We start from the raw sequence: 25743 nt of genomic DNA, 5'->3' as shown, positions 1-25743 counted from the left end.
ACCCATAGGCGAAAATCGCTTGTAGTCTCAAGCTGATCCTGCTTTCCCAAAGTGGATAACAGTACAGCTAAGATTCATCGGTCCCCTCTTCCTGGGCAGGGGGATGAACAAATATCAGGCCCAGCAGACACAATACGAACGATCCTGCTAGACCATAATATGGTAGTCCAAGCGCCGTGCCTCCCAGTTTCATTCCAATTTCAAACAACCACGCGAGAGCAGGCCCAGCGAACAAAGACCCTGTCGTCATAACTATACCGATGGCCGTATTCAATTTGGATGTGTCCTGTGGTGCCACATAGCTGGTTGCTAGTGAGCGACAAAGCGGGGCCAGACCTGATCCCAGGCTATGAACCGCTAGCCCAGTGATCACCAACCCTATCTGTGATCCAGCCATGAAGAGTGCTCCGACAGCGGCAATTGCAACCGAGGCACGGGCAAGAATCAAGTCCTTGACAGGTGCACGGTAGTATCGCAAAAGTATGTTGGAGAGTAGAGGAAGTGTAAAGAGCAAGATTCCCAAATGGATGACCCCACGGAGGGTCAAGAGATAGCCCGTTTTGGAGAGAGGCCAGCCAAACCGCTTGCTAATGTACTGTGCCAAAAACTGGGAAGTACCCAGGACCTCGGGTGCGGCTGTGAGAAAAGTTGCCAAGACGAGAATCAAGGAAGGAGACATCAGCGGTGCGATGGAAGCACCGAGTTGAAGGGACTGAGATGGGCGTGATCGGAAGCTATAGGGCCCTCTTTCTGACTCTGCATCTTGCTCGGAGTTGGAGTCTAGCTTTGATGGTGACAACGTCTCGGGCACGAAGAAAAGGGGGAATAGAGCGGCCAGATTGGTGAAGAAGGCGATTAAGGTTGAAATCCAGGGTGAAAAAGTTTCCATAAAAATGGATGAAATAGCTGGTCCAACAGAGGCACCAACTAGACTGGCGAATGCCATGAGGAAGAATGCGGATGCTCTTTTTATATGTTAGATATCATGGTTTATCGAGATGAGTCCACGGGTGTCTGTTAAAGCATACCGGTCTGATTGAACCACCAAATCCGATGCGATCGAATACAGATTAGCGATGAGCACAGTATTTCCACCACCAATGACTGCAAACAATGGACCAGCCAGGATGAACTGAACTGGAATGATGCTAGGCAAAGCAATTACAGCTAATTCCCAGGCCAAGGTGAGGGAGGTTCCAATCATTGAGAGAACAATAATGGGTTTCCGACCGACTCTACAGACAAATGAGTATTCATTCTTTTCAAACCAATTCAGAAAAGGCCCTCACCTGTCAGCTAGAACTCCAAATGGAAATGCCACAATAAGACCTAGAGTAACCGGTCAGTGCCGGACAGCTTGGTAAACAATTGCTCATAGTACGTACCAACTACGGCCTCCACCAGGGGAAGACAGCCATTGAGATAAGCCAATTTGGACTGTATTTTATCAGACTTGCAGAGCTCTTCGGTTGGAGCGCCTTGAGCATATCGGCTGCAGATGTTGTCCTCGATGAGTTGTGTTAGGGGTACATTGAGCAAAGCCCCCGAAGCGGACAGACAGAAGACGACAGCGGACAACCAGTAGATTGAGGACCATCTCGTGATTTTCTGCTGTCCACCAAGCAGTAGAGAGGTCTCTTCAAGCATACTGAGTAGTCGTAGATATGAGAGGGAAAGGGAATGTTGGCGAGTCATGCGACCGCTTATTTAAATCAAACGGCGCTAGCCAACATTTGAATGCAACCCTGATTCTGATTAGAAATCGCATCCCTATCAAGCATTTGGAAGATTAAGGTAAAATTCACGAGATTTGAAATTTAAATATTTTATGGAACTTCGAGTTAGGCTAACCCCTACCTACCGAGTATGTACGCGTGCGAAGGGGCAGAGCGGCCAAAGGTCAAATGCCTGATTTTGTAGGCTTGGTACTTGAATATGCCTGAATTATGCCTTGTTTTACATAGACTGACAGAAATCAAAATAGTTAACTCAATTATAACAGATCACCCGTAGGCCTAGTAGTTCATAAGAATGAAGCTATTCCTACCATATAAATCACAGTATGCGCCTATTTCTAGGCGTTGGAGCTATTTCGACCGACCAAATCTCGAGAGATTAATATAAGGAGGCATTTTACGCGGTTTGGGACGTTTTCGATGTTGGGGATTGGAAGAAACTGATGATTTGTGGGGTAGGAATAGCTTCAATTTTGAGTAATATAAAGATTTCAAAGTCTCTTATACGTTTGCTTTTTTTACCGCCTTTATATATACCTAAAAAGACATCTAAAGAGATATCTAAAGAGAATATCTAAAAAGAACATCTAAAAAGACTAGCAAAAAGTATATCTAAACAAATCACCTAAAAAGACATGACAAGGCCGTATAACCAACCAACTATTCTTATATATGGTGTGTATAACTAGGAATAGCTTCAATTTACAGTATATGGTATAGAGCGGTGTCGAAAGTAGTCTATAATTCAGGCATATCAAGGCATCATTCCTACAAAATCAGGCATTTGACCTTTGGCCGCTCTGCCCCTTCGCATACGCGAGGTTATCCGCTTCATCTTCTACTACGAGCTTGCACGCATGTTGCGTATCGACTTATCTTTTAGTTTCTCTCCTAGGAAATGTTAAGAACGTATACTGATTTACCCTGCTAACTGGGACATTTGCACGTTGGAACATTTTATCAGACTAATGTATGATCAACTAATGTATGATCACATGTCTTTTTGTGAAATACCGTGTATTTGCATAATCACATTTTGAGACACTTTCCCCTTTGCCCTCTGCTTCCCCTTGTCTCTGAGCCTAGCACCATATGTCAATATAAGAAAAGGTGCTGGCACACCAAAACCAATCATAATGAATGCCAAAGTGAAATAACCGGACCTAACAAGGGGCACGAAAGTTGCGATTGGAAAAGAATGGCCGCGCTACCCTACACGCCAATAGTCTGTCAGAACCGGGGTTAAGATCGCATACTCTACACTGCCCCCCCCCCCAGGCCACTCAGAATCCGTCCAGCTAGGAGAAGCCCCTGGTGTGAGAAAAGCCGCAGACTGTGTTCCATAGGATATACCAGGTAGAAGATAGGATATATCGGACAAGGTGGAACTGGCATAAACTAATACCAGGATCTTGCTATGCAGAGCTTAAAATAAGTGTGTATTGCAAAGAGCAGCAAGCTGCTCGCTATATAACCTCGAAATGCTAACAAAGTGGATCAGGTGGTGGGCTTGTCATGCTTGCTAGTTGCATTTGGGGCGTTGAGGCTCTTTCTTGTGTGACCATGTCAATGCATTAGTTCTTTGATCCTTGATGTCCTACTTTTGCTATAGGACCTTATTTATTGGAGCCCATGCTTTTGGCTATATATTGTGCATATACACCTTACCTAATTTGATCACATACGCGAGGCTATCGCCTAGCCTGTGATGGTCCACATCACACCTTAAAGATTTAGATTATTGTATAATTGTTGCCGAGGTATTATATATACCTATAGTATATCTTAGGTCGTTGCAGTAAGAGACTCTAGGGGAACTTAAAAGATATAAAGCACCATATCTAGGTGGAGGACGACTACAAGATCTGTTGTACCTATTGTATTGTCGATGGACTCGCATCCAAGTCAGTTCTATTCCATTGCAGACTTTCTTTGTCCCCTTGTGGTTACAAGCTATACTTTGTAGTCGGTGATTTGCGTGCCCCTTATTTGTTCATGTTGGCCTAATGTGGCGCTCGGGTATCCACAACTACGAACCTGCGGATATCCGATTGGCACGATTGTGGGGTCAGTTGTACCATTATTATTGGTCTTTCGGGGGGTTTTCATGTCCCTTTAGAGTAAGTGGATCATCTTTAATCTTCCGAGGGTTCTGCTTGTGGTTAAGCCTTGTGGGGAACAGGTTGAGATCCAATCATTTCCATTTCGGGGCTTTGAGGTTCCAACTTGCCGTCTGCAGACAAGTAGAATACTATTCATGGAATGAATAGTGACCAAGATGAATGGATTCGACCCAGGTGGCCTCCCCCCCTTGGTCGTGACCGGCCTGCCTATATAATCCTTCCTCCGCCACTTTTTGACCAGCCATACTCCTCGCCTTCACCTCTGTTTTCACGGTTTTTGCCCAATCTTGCGTATTTACTTTTATCTTTCAACATCTAAGCCATTCCACTTTTACGCCAGAGTTGGACTATTTACACGCTTCCTTTCCACGACACACACTACAAAACAAACCACAAAGAGTGCCGAACATTTGAAACAATGGCACCACCATCACCCTCGTACACCAAGGTCATTCACTCCACCACATATGCTGGCATCAATCCAACTCAGCCGGGGCTCTCTACTATGGGCAAGGTTGTGTTGATTACAGGTGCATCTGGCGGTATTGGCCGAGCCACAGCCTCATCCTTTGCTGCATCGGGTCCCCGAGCCCTCATCCTTCTCGGTCGACGCGCCGACGCCCTGGCAGAAACGGCCGCTACTGTCCGCGCCAGCCACACGGAGGTGACAATCCAAACTCACGAGGCTGATCTGTGCGATGCTTCAAGCGTCCGCAATGCCATGAATAAGGTGGCTGCCGAGTTTGGTGGCATCGACATCCTCATCCACTGTGCCGGCGTCCTAGCCCCCGTTGTTCCGCTTCTAGAAGCCGATCCAGCTACTTTTCTGGACGGCTACAAGACTACAGTTGTCGGTTCGCTAGTGACAGCACAGGCTGTCGTCCTAGCAAACAAAACAGTCAGCCCTAACGAGGACAAGCCAGTCACCTTAATCAATTTGACCACGGCCGGCATCATATTCCCCCCGTTCACCGGTATGGGTGCCTACGTGAGCAGTAAGATGGCTGCCGTGAAGGTCTTACAGTCCTTCGCCGTTGAGAACCCGCAAGTGCATCTTCACCATGTGCATCCCGGTTTCCTCCAAACGGCCATGTCTGCTAAGCTGTCAGAGTCGATCAAATTGCCATTTGCCTTTGATGACAGTGAGTATAAACTAATCTTGTCCTTCGCGGCTAATCAGTCTTTATATCTAAGTAACTAACGATTATTCTTTCGCAGTCTCTCTTCCCGCCGATTTCCTTGTCTGGATTGTCTCTCCCGAGGCAGAATTTCTTAAAAACAAGATCGTCTTCGCTTCGTGGGACGTTGATGAGCTCAAGGCTCGTAAAAAGGAAATTGTCGGTGGCCCACCAGGAACTGGTGAGCTCTGGCTTGGCTACCAAGGATTTCCACGATTCATGGGTGGCCAGCCTTTGCCAAGCACCCAGTAGGCGAACGATCCCCTGTATGAGAATCGCGATCCCGGACTGGAGGGACTGTACACGATTCAAAGTACCCACCTCCCTTTGAGTTGCAAATTGATGAAGACTACTATTAAGAGGAAGAAAGAAAGAAAGAGAAGATCCAGCAGCGGGAGGGGGGTTATCGTGGGGAGAAAGTGAGAGAAAGGAAGAGAAGGAAGGAGCTGCCTGGATGACCTATGTAGCTGGAGTTGTCAGAATAGGACTAGTACAACCTTATCAGTGGTAGACTTCCGCAAAGCCCATGGATTTAGGCCCAACGTGTGCAGGGATCTACCTGATGGTGATATTGGGTTGGTTTTTCGACCGGATAGCCCGTACGTGACCGTATATCAGTGCTAGCACATACTGACCAGATGGTCGTTGTGGGTTTTGGACTGCCTGGATGGCAGCTTGGCTGTCAGAGAAAATGATCACTTCTCGATCCCCATACGGCAATGCGTTCCATACCAGTGTCCCTAGATTTCGTTATCCCAGCCTCCCTATTCGAGGAAAGGGGTCAGCTCCCTTCTCCAGACGAGGTTCGCGCCAACGCCGAAGCTCAATACCTTACCCGGCATACTCTCAGTACGATCTCACAGACTTACCCGCTTTACGATAGAGTATTCCATCCGAGTTACCTATCAGAAGCATGTCCCTTTCCTTCTGTTCGGGAAGTCAATCGTTGGTTTACATTTCTCTTTTGATGGAAAATGCTAGATCTACATTCGGTACCTCTAGGGCTATTACGGTCCGAGTTATCTGACAATAGCGACATTGTCTTCACCCACGGTGATTTGCATCATAGCAATAGTATCATAACACCCACTCATCATATTTGTCGCATAATTGACTGGGAGCAGTCTGGGGTGGCTACCTGCATACTGGGAGGCTCGCAAAGCCCGATATACGGCCTAGTGGAAATCAGAATGGTCGCAACCGTATCTGCCGTTGATTTTGGACCAGTTCCCAAGTACTCAGGATGCATGGGACTATTATGCAGGTATCAACTTTCTTGTCTTGGTCGTGTATCTTTCCGAACATCAATCATCGCCACGGTTGGATTCATTTCGTGTTCTCGTCCTCTTATACTTCTGTCAGGAGAGTCTGCGTGGTGGACATCGAGATGCATGGTGTAATTGAGTTATAGAACCTAAGTTACGCGACTAAGAAATTTGACACCTTCATTTTCCTTCTGAAAGGCGGAAATCCGCCGTCTGGATCAGGGTATCCTCATAACGTTATCTTGGAACAGACTCCAAGTCCACAGTGTACGCTGCCGAGCTTAACGGTATTAAGATGGCACTTGCCAAAGCTAGAATCAACAACGAGGGACAACCGACGGCTCTTATGGTCATAATGCTTAACTCCAGAGGGTCGAGGGAGTCGGTTATAAGGAGTCGGATAGGACAGTGGATGTCGTAGGTAGGTGCTGAGAACCCTCGTCTAAACAAGGGTTTATGTACCTTTTGTGTGGAGTTGCTATACAAAAGATACCTAACACTACAATTTGCTCTCTGCCGGGTCCACAGGTAGGTGTTGGGCTTGCCACGAGTACTTGGTACTACATGAGCGCTACAAACAAGAACAAAATTTTGGAGAACGATGTTTTCATTGAGCAACCATCTATTACGGCAGTTGCACAAATAGAGATAGCGAACAGGATTTCCGACAGCCTCCAACTACAAAAATGGCTACGGCGACAACATATTGGCACTACTACCGCAGGTCATATGAAGGGCATCTGTAATCTTGTCACATGTTAGCAATTGTTTTGAAAATTGAGGAGTCAAAAGTTCAAGTCAAAATGATGTGAGAGTAAAGGCATGGCGTCATCAAAAAATTAGAGTGTTGTTGTTGCATTATTTTAATCTTCAGAGCGCCCCGGAGGGGGGCGTAAATGCTCGGGGTTAAAAATTTATAATCATCCGCCAGGGTGATGTGAGGTGGTGTGGGTAAGGGGTAGAGACAAGAGATAATTGCAAACTCACCAATTCTGTGGAAACGAACAATGGGCGTAGCTACGTCCATTATACGAGTCCTAGGTTTCCGAGGGAAATCCATTGCCAAGACATGTTGTTTCATTCCCGGTCGCTATTTCAAGCGCCGGTTCAAGTAAATCTAATACATGGCATTCGCATCCCGTCGAGGAAGCGCTTAGTCGAAGAGACCGAAGCCCATGTCCTCATCGGACTCCTCCTCATCCTCAGCGGGAGCTGGGGCGGCAGCGGCGTCACCGCCGGAAGTGGCAGCGGCGGCAACAGGGGCAGCAGAGGCGTACGCATCGGGGTTAGCGATGCGGTCCTTGAGATCATCAATCTCAGGCCAGCTGTAGTCGGTGCTGATGGCAGCAGCGAGGACCTTCTTGTATCCGTTGATGACGGAGTGGATAACGGAGGGAAGGGTGGGGTAGTTGGTGGCCAGGGAGACAGCGGTGATGGTGGAGATAGCCTGGGAGAAGGCGGCCAAGAGCTGCTCATCGGTGATGTCGAGAACATCGGCGCCGAAGCACTGACCGTTCTCGTAGACCTGGGTGATGGCCATACCGTAAGTGAACGGAGAGATGTTCAGCAGGTTAAGGAGGGTAGCCTCGGAGGCACCGACCTTGTTGCCAGCCTCAATGAGCTTGAGGTCGGAAACAATCTCAATGGTACCACGAGCAATCTTGGTGGGGACACCGAGAGCCTGGAAGAAGGCGGTCTTACCGGGCTCCATACCAGTGTTACCACCGGGGATCCAGACATCATCGGGGGCGATGGCACCGGCACGAGCGGGAGCAGCGACACGGTTGGCAAGGATCTTCTCCTTGGTGGCCTTGAGGTCACCGTTGGTGAAGATGAAACCAACGTTGCCACGAACGTGGGGAAGGAGACGCTCCCACTCGGGGTTCTCAGCGACGAAACCCTTAAGGGCACGACGAACCATGGTGTTCTTACCCATCAGGACGACGGCCTCTCCACGGAGGGAGATACGGATCTCGTGCATCTGCTGAGAGCTGACATTGTCAACTCCAACGATGAAGATGGTGCTGTACTCATTGAGACTGTAATATAGAAAAAAAAAATTGTTAGAAATTTGGAATCATGTCAATTGCGAGGCGCCATTGAGGGGAAACTAACAGAGCACGCAGCTTCTCGAAGTAAGCGGTCTTGGTTGCGGACTTGCCCCCCATTTCTTCTTGATTTCAGTGAAGATAGGTTGTTTAAGGGAAAGTCTGTTGTTGTGGTGGTGAATGGAAGAGAAGAAAAGAAGAGCTTGCCGATTTCGGGAAAATCAATTTTGGTGGTGCGCTCGCTAGTGGGTCACGTGACGTAAAAAGTAGACCCGCCCAAGATGGACAGAGATGGCCGGAATTCGATCAGAGGGATCTCGGGAGCTCCTACTTCTGTTATTTGTTGTCTTATTGGCTACAATTAGTACCCAATTGGCATATTTGTGAACTCATTAATCATTCCCATTCTGTGGAGCAAAGCACTTCATCATGACTGGTCTCCAACACCCGTTCCAGTGTCTGCGATATGTCAACAGGCAGTCAGCGGGCCAATCGGATATCCTTATTGCCACTGCTGGTCGCAATCTTTACTCTTACGATGCGTCCAGTGGTCAGCGCCTCGATGTGTGGCCTCAACCCGTAGACGCCAATGTGGAGGATAATGCGGAGGATAAAAGCTCTGACGCAGCTCCCGCATCTGAAAGCCAAGGCCCGCCAGAAAAGCGAAGGAAGCTGTCTTCGCCATCTGAGGAACAAAAGGATGCCAAATCTGAGGCAAATCCTAAGGGTTCGAACAAAGAAGCTTCCAACTCCTGGACCAACATTCCTCTCGTGACTGTTGCCCACGGCAAATATGTAGTAATCATGACCTCCGAGGACAAATGTGTTCGAGTCCTGAGTTTGGACAACGAAGGCAAACTCCAGCAATTGAATGCTCGGTGAGTGACTATTTTTGTTTTCTATATGCAAGCTCGCCAAACTCATCATTTATAGTACAATGCCCAAAAAACTCTCTGCGCTTACTCTGACTCCCGATGAGAACAACATCTTGACGGGTGACAAATTTGGAGATGTGTACACTTTCCCACTAATTCCGAGCGGAGAATACGTGAAGGTCCAGGCCCCAGCGAAACCATACGAACCATCTGCCACAAACCTCACAGTGCACACAAAACGCAACCTTGAATCATTGGAGCAACAAATGCGACAGGCCGCTCTCTCGAAGACCAACCAAGCAGAACGAGTTGTGCTGAACTTTGAGCACCAAGTCATTATCGGTCACGTTTCGTTGTTGACAGAATTGATCTCCGTTACCCGGCCTGCGGACTCGACCGTTGGCAAGCGGAATTACATCCTGACTGCGGATCGTGATGAGCACATCCGTGTCTCTCGTGGTGTTCCCCAAGCGCATGTAATTGAACAGTTTTGCTTTGGCCACACTTCATTTGTTAGCAGTCTGTGCGTCCCTTCTTTCGAATCCAAGGTTCTCGTCTCGGGTGGTGGTGACAACTACCTGCTTGTGTGGGACTGGCTCGAGAATCAGATATTACAGAAAGTTCAGCTTCCTGGGGCGGAAGGAGAGACTACAGTGCGCGGAATTTGGGATGTTTCCCTTGAACCTACCACAGACAATGCCGATCCTGTGAAGGCTATCTTTGTTGCACTTGAAGGGTACGTTCCAACAACCATTGATGATATCTATAATTCCCCTGACATTGAGAGCAGGTCTTCACAACTTCTTTATTACACTCTCGAAAGCGACAACACGATAACTCACCAAGATACCCTCCAGCTGTCAGGAAACGTTCTTGAACTCGTTGGCCTTGATTCAAGAGGCTCTATTCTTGTTGCCGTTGATACTTTGCGGCAGTCCGATTCGACAAGCGCCTGGAAATCGTCTTCCCAGCCTCCTCTTGAAGCCTTCCGCCTCAGTTCTGGGAAGTGGGCTCCTGTAGAAGAGGACTCCATGGTCATCAAAATCAACTCCGAAGGCACTTCAAACCTCCCTACGACAATAGAGGAGAAACAGCAGAAAGAGCTCAATGACTCAATGTACAATTTGGGCAACCTGCGCAAGAGAGGTGACTCCGACGAATAAAAGCGTGCTTTTAATGAATGTACAGCAAATGATCAATTAGAATTTCAAATCCATATATAATGCAGCAGTCTCCATTATAATTCGTTCAAAGCAAAAAAAAATAGCTAGCTGTAAAATTTGTATCACCCCGATCAAAATATATATCTCCGAAAATCTTCTCACTCCATGCTATTTAACCGCCACTTCGTCTCCTTTGACCCCTACTACGAAAGAAAAGAGATCAAATGTCAAACAGACCCGAGTTGAGGAATAGAAGAACGGCCCTCAGGAACTTTTCGAAATGGATACCGGAACCAGGGATATAATCGTTGCTTCATCTTCGGAGCACCAAGGGAGGGCCCTGACGGGCTGAGGCATTATTAATTCATCACGGCAGCAAAGATGTGCTGAGGATCTTCGGGGAATGATCCCATCCAATCGGACCCAATTCATAACTAGTTCTCAGTTAGACTTACGGTGGTTAGACGCAGACTAGAGCATCTTTAAGCTCTCGGTGACTCGGCGTTTGATTTACGGGGTATCTCTACCCGGGTAGGGCTACATATCATAACAACGTGTTGTTTTTGACCGATAGTAAGATTCCTCGGGGGGAAACCCTAGTAAAGATAAAAGGGCAGATAGGTCAACGTCTAGTAGAACAAGTTGTTTAAGGGGAGAGACAATGTGTGCCGGTGATGTCCATAGCTAAACACACACACACATGTTACGGATTTGACACTCAAATTACAGCTATATTCTAATTGACACAAAACTACCTAATTATCGCCAAAAAGTAATAACAAAAAAAAAAAAAAAAAAGAATCAGGAAGAAAAGGCAGGTTTACGTATGTACGTAAAGGTGCCACTGGTTTTCCGATAATCACGGGCCGCGGCACCCGACCTTGTTATAATCCCACTTCTTCCCCTCCATCCAACCTACATATTCCACCAACACAATGCAGGAACAATTTGAGCCTTTGAAGAACGACTTGCTGCTGAGGGCTGCACGGGGTATGTTTACTCCGTGTTTGAAGTTTTAAACGGAGCTGACAATCGCAGGTGAGAAGGTGGAACGTCCACCGATATGGGTTATGCGACAAGGTGAGTTAAGAATTATTCGTGCACCACTCTCCCAAGAATAATTAATTAACAATTTTTTTTTCTTTATTCAATAGCTGGCCGATACCTCCCCGAATACCACGAGGCGAAGGCCGGCCATGACTTCTTCGAATGCTGCCGCACACCCGAAATCGCATCAACCTTGACCCTCCAGCCCATTGAGCGTTATGAAGGCCTCATCGACGCCGCAATTATCTTCTCCGATATCCTAGTCATTCCCCAGGCCATGGGTATGGTCGTGGAGATGCTGGACAAGAAGGGACCTCATTTCCCAGAGCCGCTCGACTCCCCAACAGACGGACAGTACGAAAAGGTGATGGCGAAGAAGGTGGATGTGAAAGCAGAGCTGGACTACGTCTATAAGGCAATTACTCTCACAAGATTCAAGCTGAAGGGCCGGGTGCCCTTGATCGGCTTCTGTGGTGCACCATGGACGCTGCTGTGCTACATGGTCGAAGGCGGTGGTAGCAAGCTCTTCGTGCAGTCCAAGAAATGGGTCTACAAGTACCCTGCCGAGGCACAGGCTCTTCTGCAGAAGATTGCTGAGATCTGTGTGGAATATCTCGCGCTCCAGGTCGCTGCTGGAGCGCAGCTGGTGCAGGTCTTCGACTCATGGGCCGGCGAGCTGTCTCCCGTCTCGTTCAAGTCATTCTCGCTTCCTTATCTGCGCCACATCTCCGCCAACCTGCCCAAGCGGCTGAAGGAGATGGGCCTGGAGCCTGTTCCAATGACCGTCTTCGCCAAGGGCGCCTGGTACGCTCTGGACGACCTTTGCGATTCGGGATACAATGTTGTCGGCTTGGACTGGCTCCACGATGCCGGCGAGGCCATGCGCATTGCCAACGGCCGTGTGACTATCCAGGGCAATGCGGATCCTGGTATGCTCTACGGTGGTCCCCCGGCCATCACTGCCACCCTTGAGCCTATGGTTGAGGGGTTCAAGAAGGGCAAGCAGGGATGGATTTGCAACTTGGGCCACGGTTAGTCGAACCTTACCATTTGGAGCTGCATATCATTTAACTAATTGTCTCTCAACGCAGGTGTCACTCCATTCGTCGACCCCGAGAACCTCAAGTTCTTCTTTGAAGAAATCCACCGTTTGACCGTATAATTGTGTTGAACCTTAAAAGCAGTCGGCTTCTTCCCCGACTCATATCAAAAGACTACATTGGATCTAAAAGCACACCTTTTGGTTGTGAATATTTTCAATTCTCGGGGTATTTAGGGCTATGATATAAGCAGGCCTTGTGAAATTAGACAGCGATATCCTCGTTCCTGTATAGCAGACACTACAGTTAGTATTGATGATTATGAAACAGCCAACAATCCTCGATGCAACTGCGAGCAGAACGAGAGCCGCTTTACGCATTGCGATAGGCCAAGCATCAAACACAACATACCATAGCTCAGGCTTCTCCTTGATGAAGTTGGTCATCAATTCCTTGCACTCGGCATTATCCAAGACAACAACCTCCTTGCCTTTGTTGAGTAGAAGCTCCTCGCCGCCCAGGAAGTTCTTGTTCTCACCAATGACAACCCGCTTCACCTTGTAGAGGATACAAGCACCGGTGCACATATCACAGGGCGAGAGGGTGGTGTACATAGTAGCACCTTCGTAAGCGGAGGCAGGAAGACGGCCGGAGTTTTCGAGGGCGGACATCTCGGCCTTAGGTATGTTAGCAGTAGTTTATGAATGCTTGCGGATATAGATATAGATCGATTGATATCAATTGGAGTATATCACGCTATACTGACATGCAAGACAGCGCTTCCCTTCTGTACGCGCATGTTGTGACCACGGCCAAGGATCTTTCCATCCTTCGAGACCAGGGCAGCACCGATGGGCACACCTCCCTCAGAGAGGCCTTGCTTCGCCTCTTCGACGGCGGCAATGAATCCGGGATCCTGTTCCATTTTTGAAAAGTGTAGTAGTTGAGCTGAGTGTGGGCTACGGAGTAGAGGGGGCAAGATAAGAAAACTACAAGATACGGAATACGAAAATATAACTCCAGGTTGTAATCGGAGAGTTCCGAACCCCTCTATGACGATGGAACCGAGTGGACCGCGAAGAGCTTTTTTCCCCTCGCCTCTTGGCTTATCGATAAGAGAGATAGATATGTGGCTGGGGGTGGCTGTCAGTGGCGAGGGTTCAAAATTTCTGCATTGTGAGTTACTGGTACGTGTACAGGGATTGTATGCAGGATACAGTATGCAAAAACCCGTATACAACCCTTGTATGATATTGTCTATTAAGCCAATACATCACTATATTAACTGCCATTTAGAGAAGGATCTTATTCTCGATATCTAGACATACAGCTGGGCGCCTGATGGGCGAAATATACCTTAGTCAGCAGTGATAAAAACGAACATGGAAGCGCGGAGAAAACTTGCGAAGGCCATCGAAGGCCGCAGAATCCCGTAGAATCAGCGCTCGGGCCAATTCAGGATATACATAGAAGCCACCAGAAGAGTTGAAAGTGAAAAATCGCCGGTATTGTCGAGCAACTTGTCGATTCTGGATTGAAAAATAGCAAAATCTGCTTCAAAGCGAGACAAAGAAAACTAGTGTAAAGTCGTCAATCCTTAGTTGCCCTGGTAATTTATTGGGTAACTTTACGAGCCCCATACAGGTGCCTGGGTAAAAAAGTTACTCAGCCTTTTTTTTTGGCTTCGATTATTATTGTTCAGATAACCATCTCGCCCTTTCTCTCCCCCTCCTCCACTTTCTCATCACTCCAGCCAGGACTTCAAATACCCGCAATCGTTGTCCATTTGGCATTTCTCAATAAAAGCCGTCTTAAAAGTTTTCGGCGCCTTTGTCTCTCTCCTCTCTCCCGCTTCATATCTGGATTCCACGGGAATACCTGATATCGATATTCTTTTACACGCCTCTTGATTCCCCGCATACTTCACAATGGTCAAGGAAACGAAGTTCTACGACACCCTCGGGGTATGTTCAAAATATACTTGGCTGGTTCTAAGACCAGTTTCATTCGTGCTTTGAAATCTGACTTGGTGTTTCTTTCATTTAGGTCGCTCCCACTGCCACCGAGGCTCAGCTCAAGACTGCCTATAAGAAGGGTGCTCTCAAGTACCACCCTGGTATGTGACAATCCCGGAGACTCCGGATAGCATATATGGAAACAATCAGCTGACATCCCTTTGTCACATTCAGACAAGAACACCAACAACCCCGATGCCGCAGAGAAGTTCAAGGAACTGTCCCACGCATACGAGACTCTTTCCGACCCCGAGAAGCGTCAGCTGTATGATCAGCTCGGTGAGGAAGGCCTGGAGCACGGCGGTGGTGGTGGTGGCATGAACGCCGAAGATTTGTTCTCTCAATTCTTCGGCGGCGGCGGCGGCGGCCCCTTCGGCGGAATGTTCGGCGGCGGCATGCGTGACCAAGGCCCCAAGAAGGCTCGCACAATCCACCACGTGCACAAGGTTAACCTCGAGGATATCTACAAGGGCAAGGTATCCAAGTTGGCTCTCCAGAAGTCCGTCATCTGCGGTGGCTGTGATGGCCGCGGTGGAAAGGAGGGCGCTGTTAAGGAGTGCGCGGGCTGCAACGGTAGCGGTATGAAGACTATGATGCGCCAGATGGGTCCCATGATCCAGCGCTTCCAGACTGTCTGCCCCGACTGCAACGGTGAGGGAGAGATCGTCCGTGATAAGGATCGCTGCAAGAAGTGTAACGGCAAGAAGACCGTCGTTGAGCGCAAGGTTCTTCACGTTCACGTCGACAAAGGTGTGCGCGACGGCCACAAGATTGAGTTCCGTGGCGAGGGTGACCAGATGCCCGGTGTCATGCCCGGTGATGTCGTGTTCGAGATTGAGCAGAAGCCCCACGCTCGCTTCCAGCGCAAGGGTGACGACCTGTTCTACCAGGCCGAGATCGATCTGCTTACCGCTCTTGCCGGCGGTGCCGTTCACATTGAGCACCTCGATGATCGGTGGATGACCATCAACATCGCCCCTGGCGAAGTTATCGTTCCTGGTATGTGACTTACCTTTTTTTCCCCGCACAAGCCTCGTGAAATTTGTTACTAACAATTCTTTCTAGATGCCATCAAGGTTATCCACGGCCAGGGTATGCCCTCATTCCGCCACCACGACCATGGCAACCTGTACATCAAGTTCGATGTCCAGTTCCCTAAGAAGGAGGAGCTCCAGAATCTGGAACTCCTTGAGCAGGTCCTTCCTCCTCGCTCCGAGAAGGTCGTTCCCCCGACTGACGCCATGGTCGAGGATTTCGATCTTGAGGACCCCGAGAACGAGCACGACCAGGCCCGCGCACACGGCGCAGCCGCGGCCGGCATGGACGAGGAGGACGATGACGTGCCCGGCGGTGCTGAGCGGGTGCAGTGCGCATCGCAGTAAAAGGATTTCGGAGACAATTTCCATGCCGTAAATGGGGTTGATGCTAGGCCAATGATGGAGACTTCGCTTATGATACCATGTGAAGGAGGCCCTCTCCTTAACCCCGATTTGACGCGGGGAACCTGTTTGTTTTCTTTTATGCTTTGCAATGGCGTTTCCTCCGAAGACCTGGAAGATATCATTTTCTCTTTTTTCTCTTTGTCTTCTCGGGTTCCATTTCCCAATTTCTCCTGTAATCCTCTTTCGAATCCCTTCTCGCCTGTCCAATTCTTATTCTCTTCTTCTTTTGCATACACGTTTCGGGTCCTTGATCCTTGCTTTTCCATTGCTTTTTCGCTTTTGTCGCCCATTTTATGTTTTCCATGGGAACCGGGGTTTGTGTGGTGGAGTTGCGCTGACGATGGGAAAGAGTTATGAATCAAAGATGGATGAGACGAGACCACGATTGCGGGCCTGACCCTTGCCAACGGATCTAAAAGATCTATGTTACCCGTGCTGACTTTGTCCTAGGACGAAGCTTTGGGACGAGGGTCGCGGCGTGATCATGATGGATTCGTGCTTTTTTTTTGTTAGCCTGCACTCTGATGATGACCTTTGAATAGACATTGTATGTTTTCGTTCCAATGCATTTGCTCATCCTATGGATGGTTTGTTTGATATGAGATGTTGTTGGTAGTCATACGTGTAGTTGTAAGTGTGAAGTAAAGGAGATGGGAATGCGACGGGATAGCTTCCTTGGAAGTCCTCAAGGTCCTCTGTGCTATTGTGGGACTGACTTCCAAGGCCGCCCTGTGAAATTCAATGGTAGATATGTTGACCAATGTACAATGGGTACATGAAAGAGTGGTTCGCCCATGGATGGCTAACTCGTAGTTGAGTTGGTGTGGGCTATTGGGGCAAAATTCTGAAGATATACGTTTGTAGTTTTTGGTTTTTGGTTTTTGGTTTGTGGTTTGACACGACAATTCATCTTTACCTCGGCAATAATACTAATGAGACTCGGTATTCAACGACAATTTAAACACCAGATGGTGTTGAGACAGCCTGACTGCCTAAGGCCGCTCCTCCATTTATCTACGGAGTACTTGATCTTCCTTCCTCTGTCCCCAGTCAACAGCTTCAATTTAATCTATAATTTCTTTCCCATCTTGCCTTCTCTACATATGGCGGTTGGAAGGATATGTCTACAGGGGAAGAATTGCCCGGAGTGCACTGGGACTTGCCTACGTACTATCTCGTCTATGACACGAGGTAATGTGTCTAGAATGGCATCGAATGCATATTATCAAGGTTGTTGGTAGCTATTACATTTCTTCATTCTCGCTATCTAGCATCTCCCTATCTCGCCGATCCTGCCCATTAAGCCAAGAGAACACCCAATTGAGACTACCTTTACTTGTTTATCATGATATATAGCCGTTGTAGCTTGCATATTGCTTTAGGGATTAGCTTCTCATAGAGGGAAAGTGAAATTCTATAAGTCCACTGTACATCTAGAGCTATTAGAGCGAGGGGGTACTATATATAGGTGTCTAATAAACTCTTCGAAACGTTCTCCCGGTCTAACATAGATTCTGGTCTGCTGTGCAACCTGCTTTTATCTAGATTGTAAATCATGTGCTATGACTACAGTATATTAGAATCCAAGCAAGATTCGCCAGTTCCTTCCTCAATTCGAACTTTTGTGTTCTCTATTGTGGGATTGTCCCATATTATGGACGTAGCAGCGCCCCTATACAATTAAATGGGACGCAGTTGACTGAATAACCTCCTCTGTCGTGACGCTCGCTGCATTCTGGTAATTGAGTCTATTGCTGCTGGTTCATCGGGAAGAGGGGAAGGGGGTCTCGGGATCTCGAAATCGTCAAATGGCCCTTGGAATTGAAATGGTCGGGTCTGATCATCTCCGAAATTTACCGAGACGCTACACCCGGGACTTCTGGTATCGAAAGAAACGGCGGGATAAAGCTTCCCTTCCAAGCCATGAAAAGCGATGCCTATAGTAGTTTTAAATATTGCATTGGTCAGTCGAATGCATTTGGGATAATCAAAGGGGGATAAATCAAGGGTGGCAAAAAGGCTAGAAAGGGAGACTGACGAAGTGATTTGCCGTTGATCGTGTAGAATGCAGTTCCTCGACTAGGATTGACGTAACAGCCGATAGTATCGCCCGTGGAATAGACGTCCCCATATTCAATCCCAAACCCGCGTCCATAAGTTTTTCCATCGTCCCCATGATACCCCCAGGAGCCTTCATCCCAACCTAGCATGTGATGAAGCGGCGCTTTCTCGTCACAAAATCCTACCCCGATAACGCTGTCATTTACATTAGCTTGAATGTAGACTTTCAGGACTTGGAATTGGTAGAGAATTCATACTTTTCCGCCGCTCCTTTCTTGATGGTTACTTCGAAATAAAAGAACCCGATGCCATTCATGGGATAATCAGACCGGATGGCACCGTGAGGCTCATCGGTATTATAGGGATCGATAGGACAAGCTGTGTAACTGAGTTAGTATATTAAGAAAGGTGGAACCAACTCAACATACCACCAACGGTCACCTCCTTTCCAGTTTCGCTGACATGTAAAGCCACATGCCTATCTTGGGGATGGAAGCGAGATGGACGAGGATAAGGCTCCGAGGAGGTAGGAACGTCCTCAACCGCGTTTGCATCAAGCAGTTGGCGCTCGATCTCTGGTAGCTTGAGATGTTGAGCTGTAAACAGAGGGGACCATCCGTCCGGTGACGGGGCATTGGGGTTGACATCGGGGTTACTCAGGAGCTTTTGCACAAAGTCGGAGCGCTTTACAGCAACAGCGGCTTGAAGGGCATATTCACTCAGCGAAATGAGGGATTCTGAATCTTGAGCAGCCTGCAGGATGACCTCAAAGACTTCCGTGTTATCCGTTAGACATGCCCAATATAGCGGATTGTGCCCCCGGACGTCTGATACTGCCAGGCTGGCTTGATGCTGCAAAAGCTCCTGGATGGTCTGGATGTCTTCACTCAGAATGGAATGAATTAGGGCTGTTTTCCCTTCCATATCAGGAATGTCTGGGTTGGCTTTCCTAAGCAACAATTCGGTCACGACGTGGCTCCCTTGAGCGGCTGCAATGATGAGGGCCGTTCTCCCTGCTCCATCTTGCACATCCAAATTGAGTTCTCGGTGTTCGAGCAAGAAATCCACGATTTGCTGTGCTTTGTTGAAAATTGCAACAATAAGCAATGAGCGCCCGGCGGAATCACGGACAGCCAAGTCATTCATCCCCGCCTCAACGAGAGCCTCCATGATGTCTCGGTTATTGATTTGGGCAGCGACATGAAGTAATGGAGGGGATCCAGGTGTGTCTATGGCAAAATTTGCTCCATTTTCAAGAAGCAACTTCACAAAGTCCAAGTTCTCCCGTTCAATGGCAATTTTAAGTGCTGAGCCATGTTTCCTGCCCATGTGATTCAGGTTGGCCCCATTTTTGAGCAGCAACCGGGCGATCTCAGTATGCCCCATCGCCAAAGCAAGAGTCAAGGCAGTGTCATCCTCTTCATTAACACTGTTAATTTTAACCCCCTTGCTTAACAGCAGCTCCACAATCTCAGCGGAGCCACCCGCTGACGCTGCGGTGATAGGAGCTCCCCAGCGGCTGCTAACTCTCTGTATGTCTGCACCCCTCTGGATCAACATCTCGACCGTCTCCTTTTGTCCATTTCGACAAGCATGATGAAGAGCAGTTGCCCCATCTTCACCTCGAATATCAAAATCCACACCGCTCACAAAAAGCCTATCCAGAGCCTGTATGTTTCCCACAGCCGCAATCTCATGGATGGCAGCCATTTGTAAATTCACATCCTGTAGAGCTTGCTTTTCCATGGCTGAGATGAGTTCGTTGCATGTTTCTTCATAGCTATTCTCGAAAGCTAAAGCAAGTGATGTCTTAGAATAACTATCCAGTATAAATGGATTGGCTCCCGCGGCCAACAAAGTCTTGACAATTTCAGGAGAGTCATACGCCGCATGAAGTGCAGTCCAGCCTCCAGAACACTGGAGATTCAGCCCCTCGTGTAACAACTCACTTAAAAGCACCTTGACTACCTCCAGGTTGCCCCTGTAGGCTGCTTGATACAGTGGAGTGTCATCCTCGTTGTCCAGAGGGTTGGGATTTGCCCCTGCTTTAAGTAGCCGCTGTGCGACATTTGGAGAATTATGTGACGCCGCATGGTATAGCGGTGTCCGCCCGAATTCATCAACGGTGTTGAAATCTGCACCTGCATCAATCAACGTACTAGCGACTTCCAAATGATCATTGTGGGCCGTAAAGTGCAATGGCGTTTGCCCAAATATTGCACGGGAATTAACGTCCCACTTATAGTCTATGAAAAGCCGTACTAGGTCGTTATGTCCATACAGAGCTGCACGGTGGAGCACAGGCTTGTGATATCCTAGATCCTTGGTGATGTCATGAGTCTCATAGAGATATGATACGATCTCTGTGTGACCTTGTTCCACAGCGAGAGAAAATGGAGTTTCACCCTTAGAATCCATCACATCAACTTCCGACATAACAGTCAAGAGCTGTTGCAGTACCTTAAGTTGACCCTGCTGGGCGGCGATATGCAAAGGGGTTTTCTCCTCGCAATCTGCATAGGCTATGGTAGCGCCATTCTCGATCAGAAGATCTATGATGCTGTTATTACCAGACGCTGCTGCTTGGTGAAGAGCAGTCCATTTTCTGCCATCGGTCATATCGACATGGAATTGATGATATTCCAAAAGCCCTTCCAGTGCTGCTCGATTCCCTCGCTTGGCTGCCATGTGCAGTGGGGTCTGGCCCATTTGGTCCAGAGCAACAGGCCATTTCTCAGATTCTCCTCGCGGAAGAAGCTCCTCCAAGACCTCGACATGCCCCCCTGCTGCTGCCTCATAAATAGCCCAACTACCTGCCTCCCTTCCAATGCGATTAGAGGATTGAAGGAACCATTTGATTATGTCCCTGTGGCCATGCCGAGCGGAAATTGCCAACAGCGGCAGTCTGCTGTCTTCCGGGAACCGCCAAGTATCCTCCGTAGACTCATCACCATATTGCATGATGTTATCCACACTGGGATTTCCAAGTCGTTGAATCAGCTCTTGCAAAATATGGAGGTTGCCTTGTTGAGCGGCAAGATCTAGGGGTCTGTACCCCGCTTGATTGCATGATGTTACATCTTGAGTCCGATCAAGAATTATAGAGATAACAGCCAGGTCTCCGGCCTCCAAGGCCACATGGAGGGCATTGTTCCCGTCATTTGCAAAAGTGTGCGGGTTTGCGCCAGCTTCGATCAGCAATCTCACAATCCCACTTGATCCAGCACGGGCAGCAGCTTTCAGGGCATCATATCCCGAGGCATCGGGTAGGTTAATTGTTGCATTAGACTTTAAGAGACCTTCCACCATCACATTATGGCCGGTCATTGCGGCGAGATGCAGGGCAGTAGCCCCATCTGGACCCGCCTTGTCGATTGTGGCGCCATTTGCCAATAGCAGGGCGGTAATCCCAGGGAAGCCGGCCAAGACAGAGTAGTGAAGGGGGGAGTAGCTCTTTTTATCCTCCTGGTCAACGTTGACGCCTGCATTGATTATTTCGGTTACACAGCTTTCTGATCCAGTCCGTACGGCCAAGCTCAGGGCTATGGGGGATGCGACAGCGCTATGGGAAAGAAGGACCTTAATGATCTCTTCGTACCCATATCTCGCTGCAATCTCTATCGCTCCGTCCATTATGGGCTGTGCATTCTCTGCCACCTTGGTTATGGGGATACAATGCTTCACCAGCCCAACCAGTCCAAAGCGGCAGGCGATTTGAAGCGGTGTTTGTTCTGCCTCGGGAATAGGATTCCCATTCCTCTCGAGTTTGTTATACCACATTATCCAAACGCCACAGTCTTTCTCACGGGACAGGAACTGAAACGCGCGGATGACAGACTTGTCGGACTCGTCTTCTTGGCAATGCCTAGGCCAACACAGCGTGACATAACGGAGGAGGCCGAGCTCAGGGGCTAGTGAGTTGTGCGAACTCGCTTTTTTCAATTGTGGGAGGACAAGGTCGAGATAGTCAAGGCAACTTTCAAGCAAGGCTTCGTGGCTAAATACTTGGCAAAATCGTCGGACAAGAACAGAGTGACATGCGTCATGTAGGAAAATGTGATTATCGGCAGATTGAATCAACGGACCGATGACTTTTGCAAGATCCCCTAAGATATCGCAGGGAATGTGATCTCTCAACGTTGAACATGACTTGGTTTCCCCGGGCCTACGGAAGGCCACGGCAACCGCAAGCTCTAGAGGCGATAATGGTCTCACCGCATGTAAGACCCAGTGCAAGGCGGCCTGAGCCCAATGGTTCTCGGGCTTTTCTATCATCTGGAGTGTCACTTCACACCACTCCTCCAGCGATGCTGGCAGGCATTGGATCAGGTCTGCCATTGTAGACCTCATCCGCGGTAACGAAGGTAATCCATCCCAGCCCATTTTAGCCAACCCTAATAGATATGCAGTTGGAACCACGGACAGAGTCTGTATCAATGAAGATTCGTGGATGTACCAATGAGGTTTCTCTCCAATCAGACGACGGGTAGTAAGCTTTTTAATTTCGCCGCTGAAAGATCTAAACCAATCTTCATTATTCACGAAAGAGATTTCTGCATTGGTGCTGTATGCAGTATCATCCTTTTGGGACTCGTCTTCAAGAACAAGGATTATCCTCAGCGTTGCCGGGGATCTCCCTAGACTCTGGAGCTGCCTTAGGAATTCCTCGGCTGACTTTCTGTGTATCTGCGAGGAATAAATCACGCAAAAGACAGGCTCCCCTGCGGGCTGCAAAAGACTAACAAAGAGGGTTCTCAAATTCGCTTCGGAGAACGATGTCAACCGGATTATTGCCCTGCCCATCCCAGATATGCGCGAGAATAACAGAGGTTGTTGGAGGAGGAACTGTCGGCAAAGTGAAAGCCAAACCATTCGTGCTGTACAGGTCACGGTGTGGTGATGGTTGAATGCATAACTGAGAACTGCCCCGCTCTCTCGGAGCTTTCCTGAAAGTTTTGATATGTGATAAGCAGCTGTGATGTAGCCAAATCCTTCAGGACTTCTGATTTGGAGAACCTCATCGTTCGGCTTACACATCTGGTCCACAAATACATTGCTAGCTGGGATCAATGGCACGTTAGATACCGGGATGATATGGTTGGAGCGCACGTGATGGGCTTCTGGATCTATGAGAGACCATGCCTGTAAAGTCTGTCCGACTTGATCCAGATACCGTGCTATTGGCCTTGGTCAGATATTACTGCAATATCGTTTAAACAAGGGCATGGCTCGACTCACACTGCGAATGGAATTCGCCCAACTCTCTAATTTTGTTGTAGACAATCTTTGTATCGTCATCACCGTCATCGCGGTTGCCGCCTGCAGTGCAACAAATGTCATCAAGATCACGGTTTATTTCCACAACCTCACCAGCTAACTGGGTCACTTCCTAGATAATAAGGGTGTCAACAGATTTAGGGTTCCAACGAAGCGTTTTACAATAGCTACCTGGTTAACGAAGAAGAACAATGGGTCATACCGATGGTGAGGGAAATCCGTTGTGTTTCCGTTTCACAACAGTGATTATCTGGGCCTTCCGCGATATCAAAATACAGTCCGTTTCGACCGTGGCGGAAGAGGCCAAAAGGGTCCGCAACAGGTCTGGTAGCCCTTCAATCTGCTTTGGGATATACTTGGCTAGGAGGCCCATAACCTGACCGGGCCAGAGTGCGGCATCCGGAGGAAGGTTCGGAAAGTCAACGTAAAGCTGTACCCGAGTCAGCAAATTGATTCAGACCATTAAATATCCCCGGAAGGCAGATTGGAAGGGAGAGCTCTAAATACAATTCCGGCGACTCGAAGAGTGATACTGTCATAGTGTGGGCTTCGACCAGCCAGGGCTAGGATCTACCAGGGGTGGTTAGTGTTCAATTCACGAGGCGAACGATGCAATCGGATAATTGTTTACCTGCTTTACGAGAAATCCACCCAGCTGATGTCCAATGAAAACGATGGGAAGTTGATCCTATCCAAGTCTTGTGAGGTTCTAATACGTTGCAAAATATATCAGGACAAGGAACTGACCGAATTATCTTGCCTTTCGCTCAGAATATTCTCCAATGTATCCCGTGCTCTCTGCTGGAGAAACTCTGGCTGTGATATCCCATCGGTATATTCCCCTAGCAGGGTAAATTGATTGATCGTGGCCCGAGGGAAGTGATTTGATAGGGATTGGGTGCGTTGGCTGTTGGAAGCGTGTGGGGGGATGCCATGGATCCAAACTAGACTGTGAATCGGTCAATGTCTAATCAGGAATAACATTTCAGTCCGGAATTGTGTCTTACTGGAATAGTTTTTCCATTATCACTTGTCATGAATATTGTGGGCTCTGTTTCTGTTTATGGTGAGGGGGGTTTGGGGGGATGGGGGTGACTAGCTACATGGGATGACTAGGTAATATTAAACTTGGTTCGGATAGAATCTGCATCACGGTGGAGGTCTTTGCACGGTATAGAATGCTAGATACTAAAATACCAACATCCATCGCACATAGTCACATCCATGAACGCATGCATGTACAATGCGGTCTTCCAAAATCAGGTGTAGGGCGCTTATCCAACAAGTAGTGGAAACCGAAATGCCCCAATAATAACAGATTAAACAACTCAGCAGAATCCAGAAGCCAATTATTGCGATACAACATACAGGGGTTGTTGTTGGACATGCCCCGCCCGTTGCTCAGCCTTGCATATTCAGCTCCGTCGCGAGCACTACATCGGCCTGTTTGTTCAGATCGAGTATGTCAAGATGTGTCAGATTGACTGTCGGACCTAGGCTGTTGATACTTAACCCTTTCAAATCCGTATTTGTGCCTATCTCCACAGGATCAACGGGATCTGAACGCTCGAGACCCAGTAAAGACCGCAAAGACCCCACAAAGTCGACCTCTGTCTGCACTTTGATGGTGAATTGAAAGGGTACATCGTCAATCCGCCGCAACATTACGACGGCACGAAAAAAGCTAGGGATCCCCGTATTTGTTTGCTGATCTTCGTCCAGTGACCAAATGACCGCGTTATCACGGCCCATGTTTTTATCGAACATCCGCTTGATACCTCTGAGACTGGTATAGTGGACCTGATCCTGCGGAGCCTCCATCTGCCACTCATATCCGAGATTTCCTGCGGTTATTGGGCTGTTCCCAGCACTCAGACCCCCGCTGACAGTATGTTTGACGTTCCGGGTGGTGGTTTTCTTGTTTAGTGCGAATGCACCTTCTGGCCACATCCGATGAATCTCAGGCTGGTTTCTGGTATTTCCGCTAGCGTCATCAAAGGTGAGGGTGATTTTCGCATTGCAGAAGCGGCGACTTTGTTTGTGACAAATGAACCGAAACTCGAACACCAGAAGCGTAGCTGGTTCTCCCAGTTCGTTTGTCTCCTCATTGTCAGGTGTCAAAGTTCCATGATCGATAGTGACAATGCTCGACCGGGCCACCAATGTGTCACCACGGTCGACAAGAACGCGGCGAGCCCTCTGATTGCCCACATTTTGAGTGCGAAAGCCTGAACCCTCATCCCCTTGGGGCAAGAGCAATATGTCGATGTCTTCCATGGTAGGGATTTTTTTGTCGGAGAAAGGTAATAACAAGGCGAATATCAGGGTATATGCAAGCTCGCGGCGGGACCTTTTATAGGATGATGCTACAGGGACCCCCATCATCGCCCCTTCCTGGCTATTCGGACCACGTCATTCTCCCACCTTTCTCCCTCCTTTCTCCCTAGCCACTCCCATCCCTTTCATCCAATGA

General features: G+C 48.4%; 8 protein-coding genes across 8 annotated transcripts; 4 read left to right on the top strand and 4 right to left on the bottom strand.

Annotated features, from left to right (window-relative positions):
- Positions 1 to 67: 67 nt before the first annotated feature.
- Positions 68 to 1647, bottom strand: N7537_003140 (uncharacterized protein; the record flags this gene model as incomplete). Its single annotated transcript, XM_056894198.1, has 4 exons — positions 68 to 965; positions 1029 to 1235; positions 1290 to 1329; positions 1386 to 1647. 4 exons carry the CDS (start codon positions 1645 to 1647, stop codon positions 68 to 70), a joined length of 1407 nt encoding a protein of 468 aa, XP_056759193.1.
- Positions 1648 to 4277: 2630 nt separating this feature from the next.
- Positions 4278 to 5289, top strand: N7537_003139 (SDR family NAD(P)-dependent oxidoreductase; the record flags this gene model as incomplete). Its single annotated transcript, XM_056894197.1, has 2 exons — positions 4278 to 5001; positions 5078 to 5289. 2 exons carry the CDS (start codon positions 4278 to 4280, stop codon positions 5287 to 5289), a joined length of 936 nt encoding a protein of 311 aa, XP_056759192.1.
- Positions 5290 to 7455: 2166 nt separating this feature from the next.
- Positions 7456 to 8532, bottom strand: N7537_003138 (60S ribosomal protein uL10; the record flags this gene model as incomplete). Its single annotated transcript, XM_056894196.1, has 2 exons — positions 8418 to 8532; positions 7456 to 8341 (listed from the first exon to the last, which is right to left on the bottom strand). The coding sequence occupies exons 1-2, from the start codon at positions 8468 to 8470 to the stop codon at positions 7456 to 7458; spliced, it is 939 nt and encodes a 312-aa protein (XP_056759191.1). The 5' UTR covers positions 8471 to 8532.
- Positions 8533 to 8779: 247 nt separating this feature from the next.
- trm82 (putative tRNA methyltransferase) lies at positions 8780 to 10388 on the top strand (the record flags this gene model as incomplete). Its single annotated transcript, XM_056894195.1, has 3 exons — positions 8780 to 9228; positions 9284 to 9961; positions 10016 to 10388. The coding sequence occupies 3 exons, from the start codon at positions 8780 to 8782 to the stop codon at positions 10386 to 10388; spliced, it is 1500 nt and encodes a 499-aa protein (XP_056759190.1).
- A 935-nt stretch (positions 10389 to 11323) lies between these two features.
- N7537_003136 (uroporphyrinogen decarboxylase HEM12) lies at positions 11324 to 12597 on the top strand (the record flags this gene model as incomplete). The annotated part of the gene is made up of 4 exons (XM_056894194.1): positions 11324 to 11378; positions 11427 to 11468; positions 11543 to 12466; positions 12527 to 12597. 4 exons carry the CDS (start codon positions 11324 to 11326, stop codon positions 12595 to 12597), a joined length of 1092 nt encoding a protein of 363 aa, XP_056759189.1.
- Positions 12598 to 12739: 142 nt separating this feature from the next.
- On the bottom strand, positions 12740 to 13400 carry N7537_003135 (cytosine deaminase; the record flags this gene model as incomplete). Its single annotated transcript, XM_056894193.1, has 3 exons — positions 12740 to 12761; positions 12887 to 13152; positions 13242 to 13400. 3 exons carry the CDS (start codon positions 13398 to 13400, stop codon positions 12740 to 12742), a joined length of 447 nt encoding a protein of 148 aa, XP_056759188.1.
- A 1003-nt stretch (positions 13401 to 14403) lies between these two features.
- N7537_003134 (type I HSP40 co-chaperone YDJ1) lies at positions 14404 to 15872 on the top strand (the record flags this gene model as incomplete). The annotated part of the gene is made up of 4 exons (XM_056894192.1): positions 14404 to 14439; positions 14522 to 14591; positions 14665 to 15489; positions 15556 to 15872. The coding sequence occupies 4 exons, from the start codon at positions 14404 to 14406 to the stop codon at positions 15870 to 15872; spliced, it is 1248 nt and encodes a 415-aa protein (XP_056759187.1).
- A 2024-nt stretch (positions 15873 to 17896) lies between these two features.
- N7537_003133 (uncharacterized protein) lies at positions 17897 to 25547 on the bottom strand (the record flags this gene model as incomplete). The annotated part of the gene is made up of 4 exons (XM_056894191.1): positions 17897 to 18188; positions 18251 to 18371; positions 18422 to 21997; positions 25016 to 25547. The coding sequence occupies 4 exons, from the start codon at positions 25545 to 25547 to the stop codon at positions 17897 to 17899; spliced, it is 4521 nt and encodes a 1506-aa protein (XP_056759186.1).
- Between the last annotated feature and the right edge of the window lie 196 nt (positions 25548 to 25743).

Source organism: Penicillium hordei (genome assembly GCF_028827395.1).
Source record: "Penicillium hordei strain IBT 12815 chromosome Unknown utg000001l_segment0_segment0, whole genome shotgun sequence".
NCBI lineage: Eukaryota > Fungi > Ascomycota > Eurotiomycetes > Eurotiales > Aspergillaceae > Penicillium > Penicillium hordei.
Note: the sequence above shows the minus strand (reverse complement) of the source record. Positions and strands in the feature narration are given on the sequence as shown.